The sequence below is a fragment of the Nyctibius grandis genome, chromosome 31, assembly GCF_013368605.1.
Source record: "Nyctibius grandis isolate bNycGra1 chromosome 31, bNycGra1.pri, whole genome shotgun sequence".
NCBI lineage: Eukaryota > Metazoa > Chordata > Aves > Nyctibiiformes > Nyctibiidae > Nyctibius > Nyctibius grandis.
In genome coordinates, this window is record NC_090688.1 from 1,114,810 (window position 1) to 1,135,576 (window position 20,767).

The window sequence follows — 20,767 nt, forward strand, 5'->3', positions numbered from 1 at the left end:
ACTACGCAGATACTGCGAGCTCAGCCGGGGCGGACAAGGGACCCCCCCTGCAGTGCTGCGTCCAGCTCTGGGGCCCCCAACACAAGAAGGACACGGAGCTGTTGGAGCGAGTCCAGAGGAGGCCACGAAGGTGCTCAGAGGGCTGGAGCACCTCTGCTCTGGAGACAGGCTGAGAGAGTTGGGGCTGTTCAGCCTGGAGAAGAGAAGGCTCTGGGGAGACCTTCTAGCACCTTCCAGTACCTGAAGGGGCTACAGGAAAGCTGGAGAGGGGCTTTTGACAAGGGCGTGGAGTGATGGGACAAGGGGGAACGGGTTTAAACTGAAAGAGGGGAGATTGAGATGAGATATGAGGAAGAAATTTTTGACTGTGAAGGTGGTGAGACCCCGGCCCAGGTTGCCCAGAGAAGCTGTGGCTGCCCCCTCCCTGGCAGTGTTCAAGGCCAGCTTGGATGGGGCTTGGAGCAACCTGGTCTGGTGGAAGGTGTCCCTGCCCGTGGCAGGGGGTTGGAACTAGATGGTCTTTGAGGTCCCTTCCAACCCAAACCAGTCTGTGATTCTATGAAATCCCGCATCTGTAGGAGGCTGAGCAGAGCTCATGGCACCGACCTCATCCCATGGAAACCCCAACCCCGCCGCAGGCGTATATGGCCACACTGGCCACGGGGCACCACAAGAAACCTCTTGCAGCGGTGCCCAGAGGCACCCAGCATCACCCTGTGCCACCCCAGCACCCCGGGGGCTCTCGGGGACCCCCTCCCCATCGGCTCTTCCAACGACAGCGAAGCGCCGACAGCCGAGGGGCCGGCAGGGCCTTACGGGAGATTTTCTTTCCGGAGCAGCGGTGACAGCGGAGGCGCAGGCCGGTGGCAGGGCCGGGGCTGCGTGCGGAGCAAGGACACGGCGGGCAGGGCTGCAGGGCGCACTCCCATTTCAGTTTAGCAAAGCTGATTATTATGGCAAACACGCCGTGTATTTGTCTCCTCCGCTCCCCTCACTGTTCATTTAACCAGAAACTTCTTTCAAATTACATCCTTCTATTTCTGTGCCTTTGTGTTAATCATTTCCCCAGAGAATTGGTGTTTAATTGCTGTCTAATTTGCATAATTATGCATATTAATCTCTACACTTAATGAATATTCATACTTCTCATTTAGATTTTGTTTTCTAATCAAAAATTTCCAGTGTGATTACTGTGCAGAGCAGGGATAAGCCTCTAATAATACCTTGGATACTAGGGAGAATTACTGCCAATTCTCCCACCTCCTACTTCCTAGAATAAACTTTTGCTTTGCTAATGTGGTTTTTTTTCTAAAGCAATTCATCTGCATCCCCTGCAAACACCAACGGGAGATCAGGAGGCAGAGACACTCCTTCTCCTCATTTTGCTTTCACGGGTATTTTTCAAGCTCCCCAACGGTCAGGGCGAAGGCACGAGCAGCAACCGCAGCCTCAGACATCCTTGGCAGACTCGTCCCTTTGCGCTGAAAGGACGAGGAACCGCAGCACTGCCCAGGCTTTGGTGTCCCAGAACCAGAGGGGAAACTGAGGCACGGGGGTCCCTATCCCCACGCCCACCCCTGCACTGCGCAGGACGGGTGTTCACGGGTCTCAGGTCACCCTGCCCTCCCGCAGAGCCACCCGGTCCTGTCCCTAACCCACTCGATGGCAGAGGAGCATCCCCAGGCTGGGATGCGCTGGGAGAGGATGCTCAGTGGGGCAGGCTGCAGGGGTGGGGGGGTCTGGAGGGAGTCTGGAAGCCCAGGATGAATTTTTTGCCAAAATTCCTGAAAAAAATAAAATAAGCCACTGCCAGGCCTCCCCAAGGAAGGAGGGAAGAGGAGACGGCGGGTGGTACGGGTGACAAAAGCTGAGGCCAAGAGGCTCACGTGTCCCCTAGACACAGAGAAACCCTCTGCACGAGCCACTTCCACGCTGCGGGGCCACCAGCGCTCCCCGAAGAGGGGGCAAAGCCGGACCAGGTGCTCTGCGGGCAGGCTGCGGAGGACAAACCGCCCTCCCAGAGCCTCTGCGAGCCCCGGGCACCCTTCTTTCCTCCTTACTGCTCTTGGGGAGATGCAGAGCTGGGGGCAAGCAGCCCCCCCTACCCTCCCTGCACTACCAGAGCAGGAGCCGGGAGGGAAACCCTGACCTCCCCCCACCAGCTCCGCAGCATCGGGCTGCAGGCACAGCGGTGCTCAGATCCTACAACAGCAAACCAACCCCCTGGGAAACCCAAAAGGCTTTTCCCCCCCCTCCAGACGCCAGCGTTCACGTGGTGCCGTGGCTGCCAAGGTGAAGCGAGGTTATCGCTCTCCCATCCAAGCGACCAAGCAAGCGGCACGCAGCCCTGGAACCGGCCCCAAAAGCTCAGCCGCCTCCGAACGTGCCCCGTGCCAGCGCGGCGCTGCGGGGTCAGCTCCTGGAAAAAAGGTCTCATGCCATCCCCAAGCTGCAGGCACTGGTGTGAAAGGTGACGGCCAACATCTCCCATTTTCAGCCCGCAGGTGTTTGAAGGATTCAGCGATTCCTGGGATGAAGCCAGGAAAAAAACAGACTGCTCGCTTTCGACTTCTGGCGTCTGTCCGACACCCAATGCCAACCTGCTCCTCCCGCTCTTCGGATCGGAGTAAGGATCGAAAAATCTGACAGCAAATGCCCTCTGCCAACCCTGCAAAAAACCCAAGCTTGGCCAAAAAGGCAGGTGCTTCTGGCAAAGCCCCCACCAGCAGGGTTTTGCTCCGCTCACACCACAAAATCCCCCAAGATGGTGCCACCCCCAAGCGCGGTCACACTGTCCCCAGCCCCACCAGTGCCCTCAAGCCCGGCCGTCCCGCGGGCACCGCCTGGCACCGAGCAGCCGGGCTCGACCCCAAATGGAGGAGGAGGAAGGAGCAGAGGACAGGGCAGGCTGGGGTGAGGAGGACACTGCCCACACCACCATCCCCGGGGCTCGCCCAAGGGTACCCGAGCATCCCCCCCAGCAGCACGGGGGGCGAGGCCAGGCACCCGGAGGATGGTCAGAGGCACCTTGGGGCACCCAGTGATGCGTCCCCTGCCTACGGCTGTTGCTCACGTGCTGCCGGGCTCCCCTGAGTAGGACGCAGACCCCGCAGCATTTCCCTCGGCCCCCGACTCTGCCTCACCCCTGGGCACACATTAAGTGTGCGTTAAAGCACGGACAGTCCCAGGCAAAAAAAACCCCTCATAAATCCAAGTCACCACCTGAGATCGTGTCAAAACCCACGTGGCACGGAGCTGAATTACGTTTGCACAAGCGAGCTTAACTCTGGCATATCCCAGCTTTGCAGAGCTCGGCTTTGCCACACCGACAAGGCTCTCGCAGCGCGGTTTTAGGGACGCCCACGTGTGCACGCAGCTGTTGGGAGCCGACTTTATTTTAAAATAAACCCCTTTTCCACCTCCCCAAGTTAAGGCACGCTTTCCAATTCAGAAAAGACAAAAATAGGAACTACCTCCTCTCTCCATTAATACAGTTATTAAAAAGCGTACAGATTAATTGTGCATTTTAATAACCCAGATCATGAATATTCATAACACATTTCTTGCTCATGTTCTAATTAAAACATACTAATAGAATAAGATGTAGCTGTCAGACAGTAATTTTTTTTTTCCCTTACGATTTTTGTGCCGCAGCTAAGAAGAGCTGATACAGAGGAACCGTCCTAAGCTCTCAGCATGGATAAAAATAATTTGTCCACATTTAGGCTCAGCAAAAAAGCCCTTCACCTGCTCACGAGCCATAGTAAAAGGCCATGGACAAGTGACTGGTGACACAGGGCACCAGGAGAAGTTCTCCACCCAGGAGGAACGAAATCACTTTAAACACCCAACTCTCAAACAAGAGACGGCGTTAAGGGGGGTGTCGGCTTTTCAGCCCCATCCCCACATCCCAGCAGCCACTTAGAATCACAGAATCACAGACTGGTTTGGGTTGGAAGGGACCTTACAGACCATCTAATTCCAACCCCCTGCCATGGGCAGGGACACCTTCCACCAGACCAGGTTGCTCCAAGCCCCATCCAACCTGGCCTTGAACACTGCCAGGGAGGGGGCAGCCACAGCTTCTCTGGGCAACCTGGGCCAGGGTCTCACCACCCTCACAGCAAAGAATTTCTTCCTAATATCTCATCTCAATCTCCCCTCTTTCAGTTTAAAACCGTTCCCCCTCGTCCTGTCACTCCAAGCCCTTGTCAAAAGTCCCTCTCCAGCTTTCCTGTAGCCCCTTCCGGTACTTACGGTGCCTCCTGCTCAGTTCCCAGTCTGTGGCTTCCAGCCCCCACCCACAGAGTCCCCGGAGCCAAATATCACAGAATCACAGAACTGTCCTGGTTGGGAAGGATCTTTAAGATCATCGAGCCCAACCGTTAACCCAGCACTGCCAAGGCCACCACTAACCCATGGCCTTCAGCACCACATCTACACGGCTTTTAAATCCCTCCAGGGATGGGGACTCCACCACTGCCCTGGGCAGCCTGTGCCAGGGCTTGACAACCCTTTGGGTGAAGAAATTGTCCCTGATCTCCAATCTAAACCTCCCCTGGCACAACTTGGGGCCGTTTCCTCTCGTCCTGTCACTTGTTACCTGGGAGAAGAGACCAGCCCCCCCCTCGCTACACCCTCCTTTCAGGCAGCTGTCGAGAGCAATAAGGTCTCCCCTCAGCCTCCTTTTCTCTAGGCTAAACACCCCCAGGTCCCTCAGCCGCTCCTCACAAGCTCTCCAGACCCTTCTCCTTCTGCTCCAGACCCTTCAGCACTTTCGTTGCCCTTCTCTGGACTCGCTCCAGCACCTCAAGGTCTTTCTTGTTGTGAGAGGCTCAAAACTGCACCCAGGATTCGAGGTGCGGCCTCACCAGTGCCGAGGACAGGGGGACGATCCCTGCCCTAGTCCTGCTGGCCACACTAGTGCTGGTACAAGCCAGGATGCTGGTGGCCTTCTTGGCCACCTGGGCACGCTGCTGGCTCATGTTCAGCTGCCATGGACCAACACCCCCAGGTCCTTTTCCACCAGGCACTTTCCAGCCTCTCTTCCCCCAGCCTGTAGCGGTGCGTGGGGCTGTTGTGCCCCAAGGGCAGGACCCGACACTTGTTGAGGCCGCACCAAGAGATGCTGCTCTGGTTTCAACAACCTGAGCCCCAAAGCTGCCTGGGCGCACGTGCTGGTCCTCGAGCCAGCCATGAGCTCCGAAGTGTTTTGTAGCTCTGAAACCCCCGATCCGAGCACAGCACCAGGACGCAGCTTGGGAGGGAGCGTGGCTTTGGTGCCAGCCCCTGCTCTGCCTGCCCAGAGACAGCCCAGAAGCACTCCCTGACGTGTGGCCTTTGCATTCAGGCCGAGGTCTTTCAAAACAACCTCAATCTCTACTGATTCCTTTGCAAGCAAAGCTCAAGGGGTGGGCAGCTGTCCCTCTGGACCCAGAGGACACGCAGGGATGCAGAGCAGGACATTTTGCTCCTGAGACCTCGCGGACACCATCTGTGCAGCAAGATCCAGAGTGTTGCTCTTAAATCCAGAGAAGAACACGCAAAGCTGCAGTCCAGCACGCTCAAATGACTCGAAGGCGCCCAGTTTTCTGTGTCAGGAGGAGGATGCAGCGAGGGGACTGTCACGGCAGCCCCGCGGGTGACAGTGGGGGACACCGCTGGGGACGCTGCGCTGCTCAAGCCGGGGCTGAGCTGGTGCTGAGCGATTCCCTCCCCCAGGCCACCCCTGCCTCTGCAATCTGCCAGCATCAAAGCACCCTCCTTAATCTGATTCCCATCAAAATGACTAGGCTAGGCTTTTTTTTTTTAAAGTCTATTAAAATATTTAGGCCAAGCCCTTTGTGTGGCTGGACAAGGCTCGGGAGCAGCCGCAGCTGCCATGAAGATGGCATCTTCCATCTCCAAGGGTCTACCAACCACAAGGTGCCCACAGCAAGGGTTGGGAAGCCGGGCAGCAAATTCAGCTCTGCAGCCAGAGCAGGATGGGGACGAGTTGGCAGCTGGGAATAAAAACCTCGCAGCCAGCAGCCCACCATGCTTACATTATGAATACACTTAACGTAGCCCCCCAAGCCACCCTGGGAGAAGCGGGGGGGACCCTGCTCCCCGCCTGCCTCTGTCGGAGGTGGGACGGCACGAGCCGCCACGGATAGAGACACCGGTGCCACCGTAATTTGATTTGAAACAGAGGTGACAGAAGGCTGCTTGATAAACACTTCCAAATTAAGCGGCTTTGTGTCCTAATCGCTCTGGCGATCAGCCTCACGGCAAAATCTCTGCTAAAAGGGATTTGAAATCAATAAAATTAGTCAACTAGTAATTAGCTTTAGTCCCAGTCAAACTAGCAAAGTTGTTTTTCCTGGCGAGAGTCGGCTCCTTGGACCCGCAAGGAAAAACCCTCCGACACATCTGGGCACCCAGGTATCCCCTGGGAACGGAGCCGGGCGCAGGCAGAGCCCCTGCAAGGGGAGAAGCAGGCGCTGGGTGCAGCCCAGCTCCGCCTGTTTATTTACCAGCCTCGTCCACCCCCAAATAGGAAAAAACAGCTGGAGTGGAAGGCAGCCGGTAGCTGTTTACAGGACGTCGATTGTCGATGGGACTATACAATTTGTTCACTTCCTTTTCCCGGCGCACGACAAAACAATTTTTAAAAAAAAAAAAAAAAAGATAAGGAAAACAAAAATCCCCTAAAAGCAAGAGGTGCCGAACACCTGGAGGGCAGCACGGGGTCCTCAGTAATGCCAGCCTGGAGGCCCCTGCTCCTGGGACAGGTCTAGAGTCCTCACCCCAGGTAGGGCAGCTCTGTTTCATCATCCCCTCCACTGCCTCGAAATTTGAGGTTGGACCCAAGCCAGCTGGCCGAGACAGCAAGGCTCAGCTTTTCTGCTGCCTGGAGAGAAAGAAAGTAGTTGGGGCTGTTCAGCCTGGAGAAGAGAAGGCTCCGGGGAGACCTTCTAGCACCTTCCAGTACCTGAAGGGGCTACAGGAAACATGGAGAGGGGCTTTTGACAAGGGCATGGAGTGATAGGATGAGGGGGAACGGTTTTAAACTGAAAGAGGGAAGACTGAGATGAGATATTGGGAAGAAATTGTTGGCTGTGAGGGTGGTGAGACCCTGGCCCAGGTTGCCCAGAGAAGCTGTGGCTGCCCCCTCCCTGGCAGTGTTCAAGGCCAGGTTGGATGGGGCTTGGAGCAACCTGGTCTGGTGGAAGGTGTCCCTGCCCTTGGCAGGGGGGTTGGAACTGGATGGTCTTTAAAGTCCCTTCCAACCCAAACCAGTCTGTGATTTCAGTGGATCTCGCTTGAGAGCGGGTGGTTTCGTGCCTTGACCGCACAGCCCGTGCTGCGCTGCTGGTAGCCGCAGCCCGGCTGGTCCTGGGGTAGGGATGCAGCATGGCTGGACACAGGATGGGACGGCTCAAGTGAAGACAGTTGCTTGCCAGGATGTGCTCCCTGCCAAGCCCACAATCTGAGGGGCATGGGGGTGATCCCTGAGGATGAGCACCGCTGTGTAACTGCCCCTCAGACGGTGAGGTGCCAGCCCTGACCGGAGGGACCCAAAGCCACCACGTCATGCCTCAAGAAGGGGATGGAGCCACGCTGCCCAAGAAGCTCACAGCTCCCCAGGACCCAGCTCGGCCCTGTCCCCTGCCTCGCCACGCTGCCGGCTTCCTGACCCGTCCAGGAGGAGCAGGCGGGCCAGGTGGCACAAGCAGATGCTCTGGACCACAATAACCCAGTGACGTGGAGGGCAGCGATGCCATCCTCCAGATCAGGCACATACAACCACACCAACACGTTAAACAAATGGGTCATCTCAGAGCCTGCTAACACAGATCCCTACAAGATTTATGGGGCACATTCTGCCCATTTATCTTTTGAACCTACTGAGAATTCAAAGCCAAGACACGCACATCCACCCCACACAGGCCTCCGCGCCCCCGTCCCCAGGGAAGCGCCCGCTGCTGCCTCCCCTCTCCCCACACGTGCAACTCAGGGATAATTTTTGACTTAAAAAAAGCTGATGCCACCACTTCAGTGATCATTAATTCCTCCGCGTAGCATCTGCTCTGGCATCTCCTGCAACCATGCTCTGGTTCAGTAGTTTCTGCGCTGGTCCACACTCAGGGCCGGGTTTTAGGAAATGTTTGGGGCTGGGGAAAGATGGGAGCGGTACCAGGCAGAGAGTGGGGAGAAATGATCTGTTCCTCATTGGCTTTGGATGAGGGATGAGTATGGAGAGAAATTAAATCTACAGCCAACACCAAAAACCAAAGAAAGCCAGAAAGAGGGGAAAAAGAGCCAAAGAAGTACTTTAGTTACTCCTGGTTGTTTGGATGGTCTGGGAGATGGCGTTTCAAAACGAAGCTGCATTCACAGCTTCTCCTGTGGGTCAGGACACTGCTTGGCTCCAACGTCACAGCCCACGGGCAGCTGCAATTGCTCTCAAAGGACGGGGCAGGCTCCAAGGCAGCTCCTGGGCTGGTTTCTGGGGTCTGGGGTGACATCCCAGAAGTGCCCCAGTAAGAGAAAAATAAGTGTACAAAACAGTGCCCAGCACAGGGGTGGGGAAGGTTTGGGGGAAAAAAAAAGAAACCAAAACCCAACAAGCAAATTTAACCACCTTGTTTTAGAAACAAGTGTTATTTGCAGACCCTACAGGAAGGTCCCCGCTGCGTTTTGGGGGCTGGTTTTTGGCATCCCTAATGCAAAACCAAGTGCCAGTAGTCTACAAGGTATAGAGTTTTGGGGATAACTGCATGTACAGCCAAGGAGTTTTCCCTCCAAGGCACCAGTTACAGAATCACAGAATCATTTTGGTTGGAAAGGATCATAAAGTCCAACCGTTAACCCAGCACTGCCAAGGCCACCACTAACCCATGGCCCTCAGCACCACATCTACATGGCTTTTAAATCCCTCCAGCGATGGGGACTCCACCACTGCCCTGGGCAGCCTGTGCCAGGGCTTGACAACCCTTTCCATGAAGAAATTGTCCCTGATCTCCAATCTAAACCTCCCCTGGCACAACTTGAGGCCGTTTCCTCTCATCTCATCACTTGTTACGTGGGAGAAGAGACCGACCCACCCCTCACTACACCCTCCTTTCAGGTAGTTGTAGAAAGCGAGAAGGTCTCCCCTCAGCCTCCTTCTCTCCACACTAAACACCCCCAGGTCCCTCAGCCGCTCCCCATCACACTTGTGCTCCAGACCCTTCACCACCTTCGTTGCCCTTCTCTGGACTCGCTCCAGCACCTCAAGGTCTTTCTTGTAGTGAGGCGCCCAAAACTGACCCCAGGATTCGAGGTGCGGCCTCACCAGTGCTGAGCACAGGGGCACAATCCCTGCCTTAGTCCTGCTGGCCACACTAGTGCTGATACAAATGAGACTTTGCCCGCATAATATCATAATTAAGGAAATAAATCATCTGGACCACCCCAAACCTCATCAAGGCCTTGCAAAACAACTGCACACAGTGCCAGTGGTGGGACAATGCTGCACTGTGGCACAGCCACCACTGATGGTGTCCATAGTGTGGCCAGAGTCCCATGGTTCATGTCAGCACAGAATTGTTGGTCTACCCTCTCCCTGGAGGATAGGCCAAACTGGTCAGGATTTGTTAAACTAACAAAAAGCCAGTGAGACCAAGTGAAGGCAGCGAGGCCATCGGCCTCCCGAGTGCAGGGGAGAAGCAGAAAGGCATGGAGAGCAGAGACAGTCCTACCTCCCAGCCCCTAGGAAAGGCAGTGAGATGCCACAGGGAGAAAGAAAACAAACCTGTGACGACAACCAGAGGGAAGAAAATAAACTTTAAAAGCTCAAAACACTTCCCCCAGCTGTAAAAACAAAGGCACAGCAATGACCAAACAAGAGCACAAAGGACCAGCATGAAAAGGGGACGGAGGATAACACGGGGCTCCACCAGACGGTGCTTTCAAAAGGTCAGCAGCCTGCGGGACGAACCCACGGCGTCCCTTGTGCCCAGCCTCTCTGGGACAAACCTACCCATGTCCCTTGGCCCCAGTCTCCATCTCAGCCCCACAGCCCATCCACGCTCTGCGAGAAGCGGGATATCAAGGCAGGTCTAAGGGACAAAAACGCAGGGAAATGGGCCAAGAATAACATTGGTTTGAGTCAGACCAGTAACAGGTGTCAGGGAATTCGCTTTTTCTTCGCCAGCACCTTGGATCAACGCGTCCTTCGGAGGAGCAGCTCTGCTACCCTCCTCCTGCATGGAAACGGAGACCCAATGTAAGGTGACAGCAGGAACCCCACTGCCATCAGACAGATGGCCTTGAGTTCCCATCGCGCCATGACATGGCAAAGCAGGGCTGCAGGGACCGCAGGGGGTGGGAGAAGCATGAGGGGCTGCTCCAAGCCCTGGGGATAAGCCCACATCTGGAGCTGAGCCACCCGCAGCTGCTGGTAGCAGCTCACGGTAAAACCAACCCCGCAGAAGAGCAAGGAGGTGGCTCAGACCTGACCCTGCGGGACCCCCTTAGGAGGGCACCACGAAGCACCTCAGCCCTCCCCAGACTGCTCTGCAACAGGAGGCTGGGGAACACACCCACGCATCGAAAGTGGGCTCCAACTCAGGGCTGCTAAATCTCAGCACAAAGAAACGCAGCGCTGGACACCAGCAGTGCCGCCCCGTCACCTCCCCAGTGCTCCTTCAACCCACGCTTACAGAACGCTGCTACCACGCCACTCCTCGCTATTTTCAGGCATGCAACTTGAAAACGGTTTAATTCCATCAACAAATTATTAAAACCTGTGGAGCTACGAGGAGTTACATCCTTGACCTGAACACCACGAAAAGACAGGACATGGCACTTAGTGCCACGGTCCAGTTGACATGGTGGTGTCAGGGCAATGGTTGGACTCGATGATCCCAGAGGGCTCTTCCAACCTCATTGATTCTGTGATTCTGTGAGCCCCAGCTTGAAGCCCATACGTGTGTCTATAGGATCTCTGAGAGCTCCTGGGAACTGCAATCCTACAAGCAACTTGAAACGCGAAGACAGCCCTGTAGAGAACTTTTACTCATGTTCTGCATCGCATGCATTTGGAACACATCAACGTGTTTGCTACCATAAACCAATTTAAATTCAGCACATCCAGGCTTATTCACAAAGCAAGGAGTTATATTCCATTAAACAGAAAGCTTTGGGGAAAAGAGCAAGAGTAAATCCACATCCTGTTTTTTTCCAGCTCATTTATTTTACCACAAAGTTGCACGCTCATGAAAGATGCAGACGCTCGACGCTAACGCACGTATCGCCGTCCAAAGAAAGACTTCGTTTTGCTGAGCGCGCACAGCAGCCCGATGCCAGCGAGGGATGAAATACGACGGCTGCGGGTCCCCCGAGACGCCGCGTATTGACCTTTCGTATTTCGCAGGCAGTCGTGTATTTTGCACATCGGCGCAGATGCACGGAACAGGCGCGTACACCCCCACTCCTTTACTTAGCAGCATATACCTCTATTTCCGCTCTGATTTGCATCTTTCCAAGTATTGTTGAATTTGCAATGTAAAATAGAATTATGGTACCGGAGATGCAACCAGAATATTGTCCTTTTGCTGGGGAATAGAACTCTCTTCCCACTTGGTTTCCATTACTCGCTGAGCAAGAAAATAGAGGGACAAAAGCCTGTTTACTTACACCTGACCAAAAAAAAAAAATAAACCCACCCCAAAAAGTTCACAAGAGAGACATTTCAGATCAAACAAAAAGGCTTTCCTTGGCGGCTTCCCCCCGGGTCACGTCCAGAGAGCAGTGCCAGCCGTGCGTACGTGAGCCCTCCCAGCCCACCGCCACCGCCGCGCTCCGACGGCAGCGGGTAGCGAGGCCAGAGGCGGTTAAAAATTAGACAAATTAAAGAGTGTTTCCACATAATGTGGAAATTATGTGGGGAAACGGCCAAACACACGCACACACACAATCACAGTGGCCTTGGTAGTTTATTTGTAAGTCTTCTCTTACCAGGGAGAGGGATGGTGGTTAATGACTTGTATGTTTTATTGCTAACGAGCCAGCACTCACCCTGCAAACTTCCCTGGAGCAAGGGGAAAAAACAGATCCCAAAGGGGAGAGGAAAGCTGAAGCAAACGCACATCCAGGAGTATTTATTCTAACCCAAAATGCAGGGGCTGCAATCCTGCGGGGTGCTGGGCAGCCCGGCACCCTCCGGCTCCGCCAGCAGCGCAGGATGCCCTAGACCCCACAGGATGCGGCCACGGGGGCCTGGCTGGGATAGTCAACGTGTTCGCCGAGACGATGATTCAGCCCACAGGAAAGATCATCTAAGAAGAATTGTTCGACACAATGAGAAAAACTTTCCCAAACAAAGTGTTCTCACCACCACCTGCCTGCCTGCCTGCCTCCGCGGGGCCGGGGCAAGCCCTCAGCTCCAGCTTTTGTTTGCAAATAACTTCAAGATTAGGGTCACCATAACAAAGGTTCTGTCTTTTTCCCTTCTCCTTTCCCGAGGCAAGCATTGCCGAGTGCACAGCAGGCACACGGCTGCCATCCTGATTCCTGAGAGCGAGCTGGTGGGCAACACAGAAGCCACCAATACCTCTCTGATGTCGAAACCCCTGGCCAGGCCCAGTGACAACTGTGGGACTGAAAACTTCAGTAGCTGAACATGACCAAAATATACAAGCCAGGCTTACTGAGGCATCCCCAATGCAAACCCAAGTGCCAGTAGTCTACAAGGCACAGAGTTTGGGGGATAATTGCATGTACAGACAAGGAGTTTTCCCTCCCAGGCACCAGTTATAGAATCACAGAATCGTTTTGGTTGGAAAGGACCTTTAAGATCATCAAGTCCAACCATTAAGCCAGCACTGCCAAGGCCACCACTAACCCATGGCCCTCAGCACCACATCTACACGGCTTTTCAATCCCTCCAGGGATGGGGACTCCACCACTGCCCTGGGCAGCCTGTGCCAGTGCTTGACAACCCTTTCCATGAAGAAATTGTCCCTGATCTCCAATCTAAATCTCCCCTGGTGCAACTTGAGGCCGTTTCCTCTTGTCCTATCACTTGTTACCTGGGAGAAGAGACCGACCCCCACCTCGCTACACCCTCCTTTCAGGCAGTTGTAGAGAGCGAGAAGGTCTCCCCTCAGCCTCCTTTTCTCCACACTAAACACCCCCAGGTCCCTCAGCCGCTCCTCATCACACTTGTGCTCCAGACCCTTCACCACCTTCGTTGCCCTTCTCTGGACTCGCTCCAGCACCTCAAGGTCTTTCTTGTAGCGAGGGGCCCAAAACTGACCCCAGGATTTGAAGTGCGGCCTCACCAGTGCGGAGCACAGGGGGAGTTCTTCTAGAATTTGGTCAATGTGACACAGCATGGTGAGGTATTTACCTTAAGAACAGTTTAAGCACAGATGTGACCTATTTAGAGCTCTGCCAAATGTTTCTGTAATTGAATATACCATCGATTATTTAAATTGCATTAAAAAGGGCTGTATTCGGTCTACTTGCTACTGAGAAGCACCATTTCCAAGAACCACAACTTTTTTTTTTCCCTCTTTAAATATAAACACTTCAAGATGTTCACTTGTCCCTTCCTCTGCGAAGAATCCGCATCTTTTCATAACCATACGCCGTGCCTCAAATTCCCCTCGTACCCCTAAAGCCAAAAGGACAAGTCACAGGAAGAGCTTACCTGAAAAAATATATAAAATCACCAGCTTTAATGTCTACAGAGGCTTATGGTGTAGACAGCCTAGAGCCCCATCACAAAGGTCTCAACCAGCCTCCTGACCTCAGTAGACATTAATGATGCATTACACCATGGGTTTAGGCCACCAAACAGCCTCTGAGACCCTGTTTCTAATCACACGTCAGCCAGGGGACACCAAAAAGTTGCTCCAGCCCCTTGTACCCTGGTTCCCCGTGTCTGTAAAATCAGATCACAACACCCGTCTCCAAGCAGCGCATTAGCCCAAATGCTGGTGAAGAGATTAAGGGACCGAGCTGGTGGTGGTGGGTTGGTTTCTTTAAAAATCTAGATCTGCCACCTGGTCTGGTTCAGTATGGAGACAAGTATGAAGTTCAACAAGGCCAAGTGCAAGGTCCTGCAAGTGGGTCAGAGCAATCCCAAGTACAAACACAGGCTGGGCAAAGAATGGATCGAGAGCAGCCCTGAGGAGAAGGACTTGGGGTGATGGTTGATGAGAAGCTCACCATGAGCCGGCAACGTGCGCTTGCAGCCCTGAAAGCCAACGGTATCCTGGGCTGCATCTCCAGCAGCGTGGCCAGCAGGGCGAGGGAGGGGATTCTGCCCCTCTGCTCCGCTCTCCTGAGACCCCCCCTGCAGTGCTGCGTCCAGCTCTGGGGCCCCCAACAGAAGAAGGACACGGAGCTGTTGGAGCGAGTCCAGAGGAGGCCACGGAGATGCTCAGAGGGCTGGAGCCCCTCTGCTCTGGAGACAGACTGAGAGAGCTGGGGCTGTTCAGCCTGGAGAAGAGAAGGCTCCAGGGAGACCTTCTAGCACCTTCCAGTACCTGAAGGGGCTACAGGAAAGCTGGAGAGGGACTTTTGACAAGGGCATGGAGTGACAGGACGAGGGGGAATGGTTTTAAACTGAAAGAGGGGAGATTGAGATGAGATATTAGGAAGAAATTGTTGACTGTGAGGGTGGTGAGAGCCTGGCCCAGGTTGCCCAGAGAAGCTGTGGCTGCCCCCTCCCTGGCAGTGTTCAAGGCCAGGTTGGATGGGGCTTGGAGCAACCTGGTCTGGTGGAAGGTGTCCCTGCCTGTGGCAGGGGGGTTGGAACTGGATGGTCTTTAATGTCCCTTCCAACCCAAACCACTCTGTGATTCTCTGATTCTAAGTACCTGGGGCCAGCTCAAGGGAGAGGACAGGAAGAGGGTGGCACAGCTTCTGCCAACAGCAGTGTGGATGCATCCCACGTTAAATCAGTCATGGAGGTACGGTATGAAGCATCCAACACAGGCTGGGATGTGTCAGCCTCGGCAGATACCTACTTCTGGGCTCCTCCTGCACTGGGTGGGAGTACAACTTGCTTGGACAACGAGGACATTGCTGAGCGAGCGGAGGGGAAGCCCATCCTTACTATCCCTTGGTCAACAGGCTAGGCACACCAAGCCTTCCCTCCGTAAGCCCCACAGCAGGTCCCATGCTGCCGACCTTCATGACAGCTCTCCCTCTCCGCAGGCAAGCATGTCAATACCATGGACGAGGTGCCAGTAGATGGCACTCAACGTGTAGCACGGCTCCTCTCTTTTCTAGGACTAACCAACACTTTTTCCCTGCGTGCGCGTTTCAAACCATTTCCTGGGTGCAACTTTAGCATCACTTAACGACGGCCCACAGGAGCTGGTCCTCCGTGGTCTGATCAATGATGCTGAACAACAAAAAAAGCCTTGAGAAAAACCCACCACCCAGTTCCTAGGAAGCCCCACGAAGATCTCACGCAAGCCGGTTTTATTCTTCTGACTATTACAACACTAAGGAGCAGCATCTCACCTAATTTACATCTTTCACATTACCCTGGGCATGCACCGACCCATCGTTTGGGTTGCGGACGGGTGATGCAGCGCTGTCAGGAAGGGTGGGAGTTGGTTTTCTACCCCTGCTCTACCGCCGGCATGGTGGAATCCATGTGAGCACCCAGTCTGGCTTCACACCCTGTGTCCGAGCCCTTTAAACACTCCTCGCATCACTGCTGTGTGCTATTCAGAGGAACAAGCTGGAGACAAAAAGAGCCCTATTAAATTAGCTTGTCTGTGCCTCCTCTACATGATGTTTCATTTTCCAGTGCTTTTGTCTAGACAAGCAGTAACACTTCTTATCAGGAATACCAATAACTGTCTAGTAAAATTGACCATTAAGAAGTTTCTCTGATATTTTGTTTAAAGCTTGCTTTCTCTTAACTACAAGAAGCTCAAAGGAATTTTTTCCTCCACGAACAAAAAGAGCTGCATTAGTGCCCAACCCATAAGTGCAGACCCTCTGGTTGTCTGAAGTGAGTTAAAAACCTGGAGCCCCCCAGTTTGTTGGGATGGTGAGAGCTGAACCACGCAGCTCCCACCAGGCCTGGGTGAAATGCTGCATGTGCTCAGGGTGAGAAGGTGCTGCCCCGCAGAAAAGCGGCTGCATTTTCAAATGCAACTTTGGAAAGAATATAAATGTATAAAAATGAGGAGGGGTTAAAAAAAAGCCACTCCTAGCTCAGTGCTGCAAGGAAAACGTGAAGGACCAAAGCCATCGCCAACCGACCGGACTGCCACCAGCACGCGAGCTCTGCCAGCCCTGCTCCTGGGCAGACCCTGGGCCACCCTGGCCACGGACCAAGATCCCTCCAGTTCCTCACTGCACCAGGTTCATGAGGTGGTTCAAGGCGTTGCAGCACTCACTGCTCTGGAAGGAAAGGGCCCTTCTAGCCCCGTGTTTATCTTGAGCAAGTTCTGGGGCTCACTGGACTTTCCAAGGGCTGCTGAACGTGTAAGACATCAGGAAACCCAATGAAAATCAGTTCCCCATTCGGAGCACAACGTGCCCCAGAAGCCCCCAAGACGGGGCCGGCCAGGACAGACGGGAAGAGGAAGACCTCAGCCAGCAGCAAGCGACCGTCAGCTCAGCTGTTTGCAAACCCGCAGCTCCACACCTCTCGCCTTTGAGGCGATGTGAGAGCCTCATTTGCTTCTGCCACCGCCACGGAGGCAGCAGGGCAGAGGCTGGAGGGGACAACCGCCTCCGTGCAAGCTGCCTCAGCTGCTCCACTGGACCCCTCAACCCCAGGCAGAATCACAGAATCGTTTTGGTTGGAAAGGACCTTTAAGGTCATCGAGTCCAACCCTTAACACAGCACTGCCAAGGCCACCACTAACCCATGGCCCTCAGCACCACATCTACACGGCTTTTAAATCCCCCCAGGATTAATCCCCCCTCCAGGTCGCGTTACCCACCCAGCTACAGCAGGTACCCATGCCAGCTCCCTGCATGGGGACCATGGGTCACCACCTCACTCAAGAAACCCTCAGCTAGTGATTAACTTCGCTGTGTGCCGGAGCCAGCCCCCAGCTACGTACCCTTCTCCTCTTCTTGCCGTGCCGCTCGCCGCAGCTCTTGCTTTAATAGCTTTTAAGGGACTTGCACGTACGTTATGGAAGCAGCAGAAAAAGATGAGCTATTGCAGATCCACGCACCTTGCTCCCCAAACAGGCTCGTGTGTCCTCAAGCAGCATTAACACTCTCCACTCCTGCCCAAAAGTGGAACGGTGCTGCAAGGCAGGTACTCAGAGCGTGGGGAGGAAGAGAGAAGGATCCCTGAAGACTTCCAGCCTGACACTCCAGCTCACCCACCTCCAAATCCCTCGAGAGCAGAATTCCCAACTGCCCCCGCTAAAAATTATTCCTTCGCACTGCATCCTCCCATCCTCTGCCAAAAAATCCCAGTGTCGCCAGATGTCTGGCAGGAAGACCTACCCCAAACCAGCTTGTTCTGGGATGCCATGTCCACGGAGGAGGTGGCAGCCAAGGAGCCCAGCACCCCCGTGCCGAGCAGTCCGAGCCCCAGCGCGCTCCTCCCACCCGCCCGGGAGCGCCGGGGAGGAGCGCGGATCCCAGTTCCTCCCTCCCTGCCCACTCCTGCCTGCCTTTGTTTGGGGGACTATAAAGGAGTTCACTCTAAGGACAGGCAAAGGCAGTTAAAAGAAAGTTAACAAGGTTTATAGAGTGGATTCAGTTTACCAGGGGATTTTATGATGCACTGCCCAGAGAGCAAAGAGCAACTCGGTAGCATCTCTTCCAGACCAGGTTCGCTCCTGGGACAGCCCAAGAGCACCCCGGGCAATGGGAAGCACAGGTCAAAACTCACCTAAGAGCCTCAATCATGCTCTTATTCACAGATATTCTCTCCTTAACACAAGCCCTTTTAAAGGCCAGGGTCAGGGCTTCGCTGCAGCCCTCCTGCTAGCAGGGCTCCCGACCAAGTCTGCAGCAGCGGCTCCTGGAGCAGTTGTTTGCCCTCTAACAAAAGCCATCTCCACCCAATCCTGCGTGGCTCTGTTGTGGTGATACAGGGCATTTCTTTGGCACGGCCCCGCTCGCTGTTTATTGTCTTGCTTTCCTTTATCTGCTGATCTCAAAGTATTTTATAAATGTTAAACCTCAAAGCCTCTCTAGGGAACAAAACTGTTTCTAGCTATTGTATATATGGAGAGACTTGCCCGAAAATGAGGGCAGAGCTGGAAATGCAGCAGCAGAGACCAGAGCTGAGACAGCCTCTCTTGGCACAACACACAGCGATGCAGATTACCCCTTAAATACCTGCGTGGACAGACACATCTCCAGCTCTCAACCCACATGTTGTGGAGCCACCTCTTGGAACAAGCCCTTGCGCTCACCAGGTCCGAAAGCCTCGCACGCTGGAGCACCCAAAAGTCTTTACAACTGGCAATCCAAACCACAACGTCTCACTAATCTTTCAGTTTTCTTCTTTGGGTAAAAAAGCACCAGTCCTCCAGTTTCAACTTTTTTGCAAATTATTTAAAGAATACAGAAGAAAAAAAAAAACACAATGCTTTTTAAAAATACAAAGCAAGCTGGGGGAGAAGTGCTGTTCTCTATTTTCGAGCTGACCCAGAGGGCTGGAAGAAGCAGCATGCCGTAGGAGATGCTCATGCCTGGCTCTCCTCGCCATGTGGCGCATGTCCTGCTCTCAGAGGTCCTAAGCTGCGGCGGTTTCGCAGCGGGAAGCCTAAGTCGCAGCTCCTCATCTTTTTACTCCACTTTATTTTCCGTGCACTTTAGTTGAAAAGAACCTGAGGAGCAGCAGGAAGCGGGAATTCAGCGTCATCCAGGTTTGGGTTTTCCCATCACTCTGCGGTGAGCTGGATGGTACAGGGATCGCACCAGCACTTTACTCAAGAGATAACTGCCTGTAGACTCCAAGTAGGGGAGAAAACCGAAATAACCGAGCGTCTGGGATGGGAAGGAGCCAGCACAAGGGTGCCCTAGCTAGGGGAACAGCAGCTTGAAAACCTCCTAGGAACAAGTAGCAGCAGCAGCAGCGGGAGGCAGACCAGCAGCCGGCACAAGCATCCTCTTGGATGGAGGAGCTGCTGTCCAACCTGAAACCGCTCTGCTTGGGCTGTAAAGACTTTGGGATCAGCTCTTACGAGAAGCGAGTTCAGTATCTGGCCCAAAGGACTTCCAGTTTTGACTGCCACAAGCAATCCAGAGAGGAGCTCAGACGTTTGCTGTGAGCTCATGGCTCTGGACATCAATTCCGAGGCCCTTCTCGGAGCATCATCTCCCCCCCAAGCCCAGGATCTCACGCAACACTCCTCCGGTTTCTGACCCACACCTAGTGCTCTGCACCACAAGAAACCTGGAAAAGCAAAACCTGCTACGAAGAGTATGCAAAAACCCCACGGGACAGAAGTCAGGACTCATTTTCCACTCTAAGCTGCTCCTATCCGAGCGGCATTTCCAGCACGGCAAGAGCTCCACTTGGATCAACTTCATGCTTCCCTGCAGAGTTCCTGGAAAGTCAGTGCAGGGAGAGCAACACCTCTGTGCCGCTACGCCTGAAACGGGGAGAACCAGAGACAGGGCAGGCAACTGCCAGCCCCTTCCACCGCTTCCCTGCAGCCCCGCTCGGGGAGGGTCCAGAGCCAGAGGGGCCACGAGGCAGCTTGTACCAAGGAGGAGGGGACAAGCAAGGGCTCGCAGGCATCTCGGCTAGAAACAGCAGCTTAAAAATAAACGAGCGCTAAGTTTTGAGTTCTGAACTAATAGAAACCGAGAGGACTTCTGCAGGATCTCTGCTGACCACGAGGCAGCAAAGACTTCTTCCTCTTCAGCTGTTTCGCCCCTCTTTTGCAGCCGCTCCAACCTCAGAGGCTGCTCGTTACATCACGGCCGAGAAGAAGCTAACGAAGGAAACGCAGCCAGGACGGGCACCACCGAGGTTCCACCTAAGAGCATCCCACTTGGCCAGAAGAATTTAACTAAACCAAACCCAAAACAGGAGTCTTATGCCCCAATTTCAAGGAAGATGATCCAAAGTAGACCTGGGCTGTCTGGGCAAGGAGGAGCTCCGGATGGTAGCCACCAGGGCCCTGGCTGTTGCTCCCCAAGGAAGCTCAACCTGCAGGTCCTTCTCAAAGGTTCAGATGGGCTGAGTTCACCAATCCACCCGCCCTGTCCCTCCTCTTCATTTTGCACCCTTACTACCCACTGATTTCCAGGGAAAGGCTTAATTAAAACCATGATGACTGCTGGATCTTGCAATATCAACAGTGAATTAACTGCAGGCAGATGGACAAAGAGGAGAAGGACAAGAACCAGGAGAGCTCCAAGATTCAGGGTGAATGCTGCCCGGATGGGACCACCAGCCACTGGGCGAGTGGCTGCACATGCAAGGATGGGAGCTCAGGACCCATTTCTTCCATGCCCCCCCCGCCACATCCCCAGGGCTGGATGCGCCACTTCTGCCAGCACGGAAATAGCATCCAAGCCTGTACCAGCACTAGTGTGGCCAGCAGGACCAGGGCAGGGATCGTCCCCCTGTGCTCGGCACTGGTGAGGCCACACCTCGAATCCTGGGGTCAGTTTTGGGACCCTCACTACAAGAAAGACCTTGAGATGCTGGAGCGAGTCCAGAGAAGGGCAACGAAGCTGGGGAAGGGTCTGGAGCACAAGTGTGATGAGGAGCGGCTGAGGGACCTGGGGGTGTTTAGTGTGGAGAAAAGGAGGCTGAGGGGAGACCTCGCTCTCT

The 20,767-nt window shown here is 54.3% G+C and overlaps 1 protein-coding gene across 15 annotated transcripts in view; it reads right to left on the reverse strand.

The window, feature by feature from the left end:
• Positions 1 to 20,767, reverse strand: part of TCF3 (transcription factor 3) — a 93,808-nt gene that overhangs the window by 46,112 nt on the left and 26,929 nt on the right. Inside the window, exon 1 of one of the 15 annotated variants that reach the window (XM_068420866.1) lies at positions 17,470 to 17,545. The exons of the other annotated variants lie outside the window; for them this stretch is intronic. Coding sequence (XP_068276967.1) covers positions 17,470 to 17,497 — 28 coding nt within the window. The 5' untranslated portion in view covers positions 17,498 to 17,545. Of the gene's footprint in view, positions 1 to 17,469; positions 17,546 to 20,767 lie in introns of those variants that run through there. 15 annotated transcript variants of the gene reach the window in all.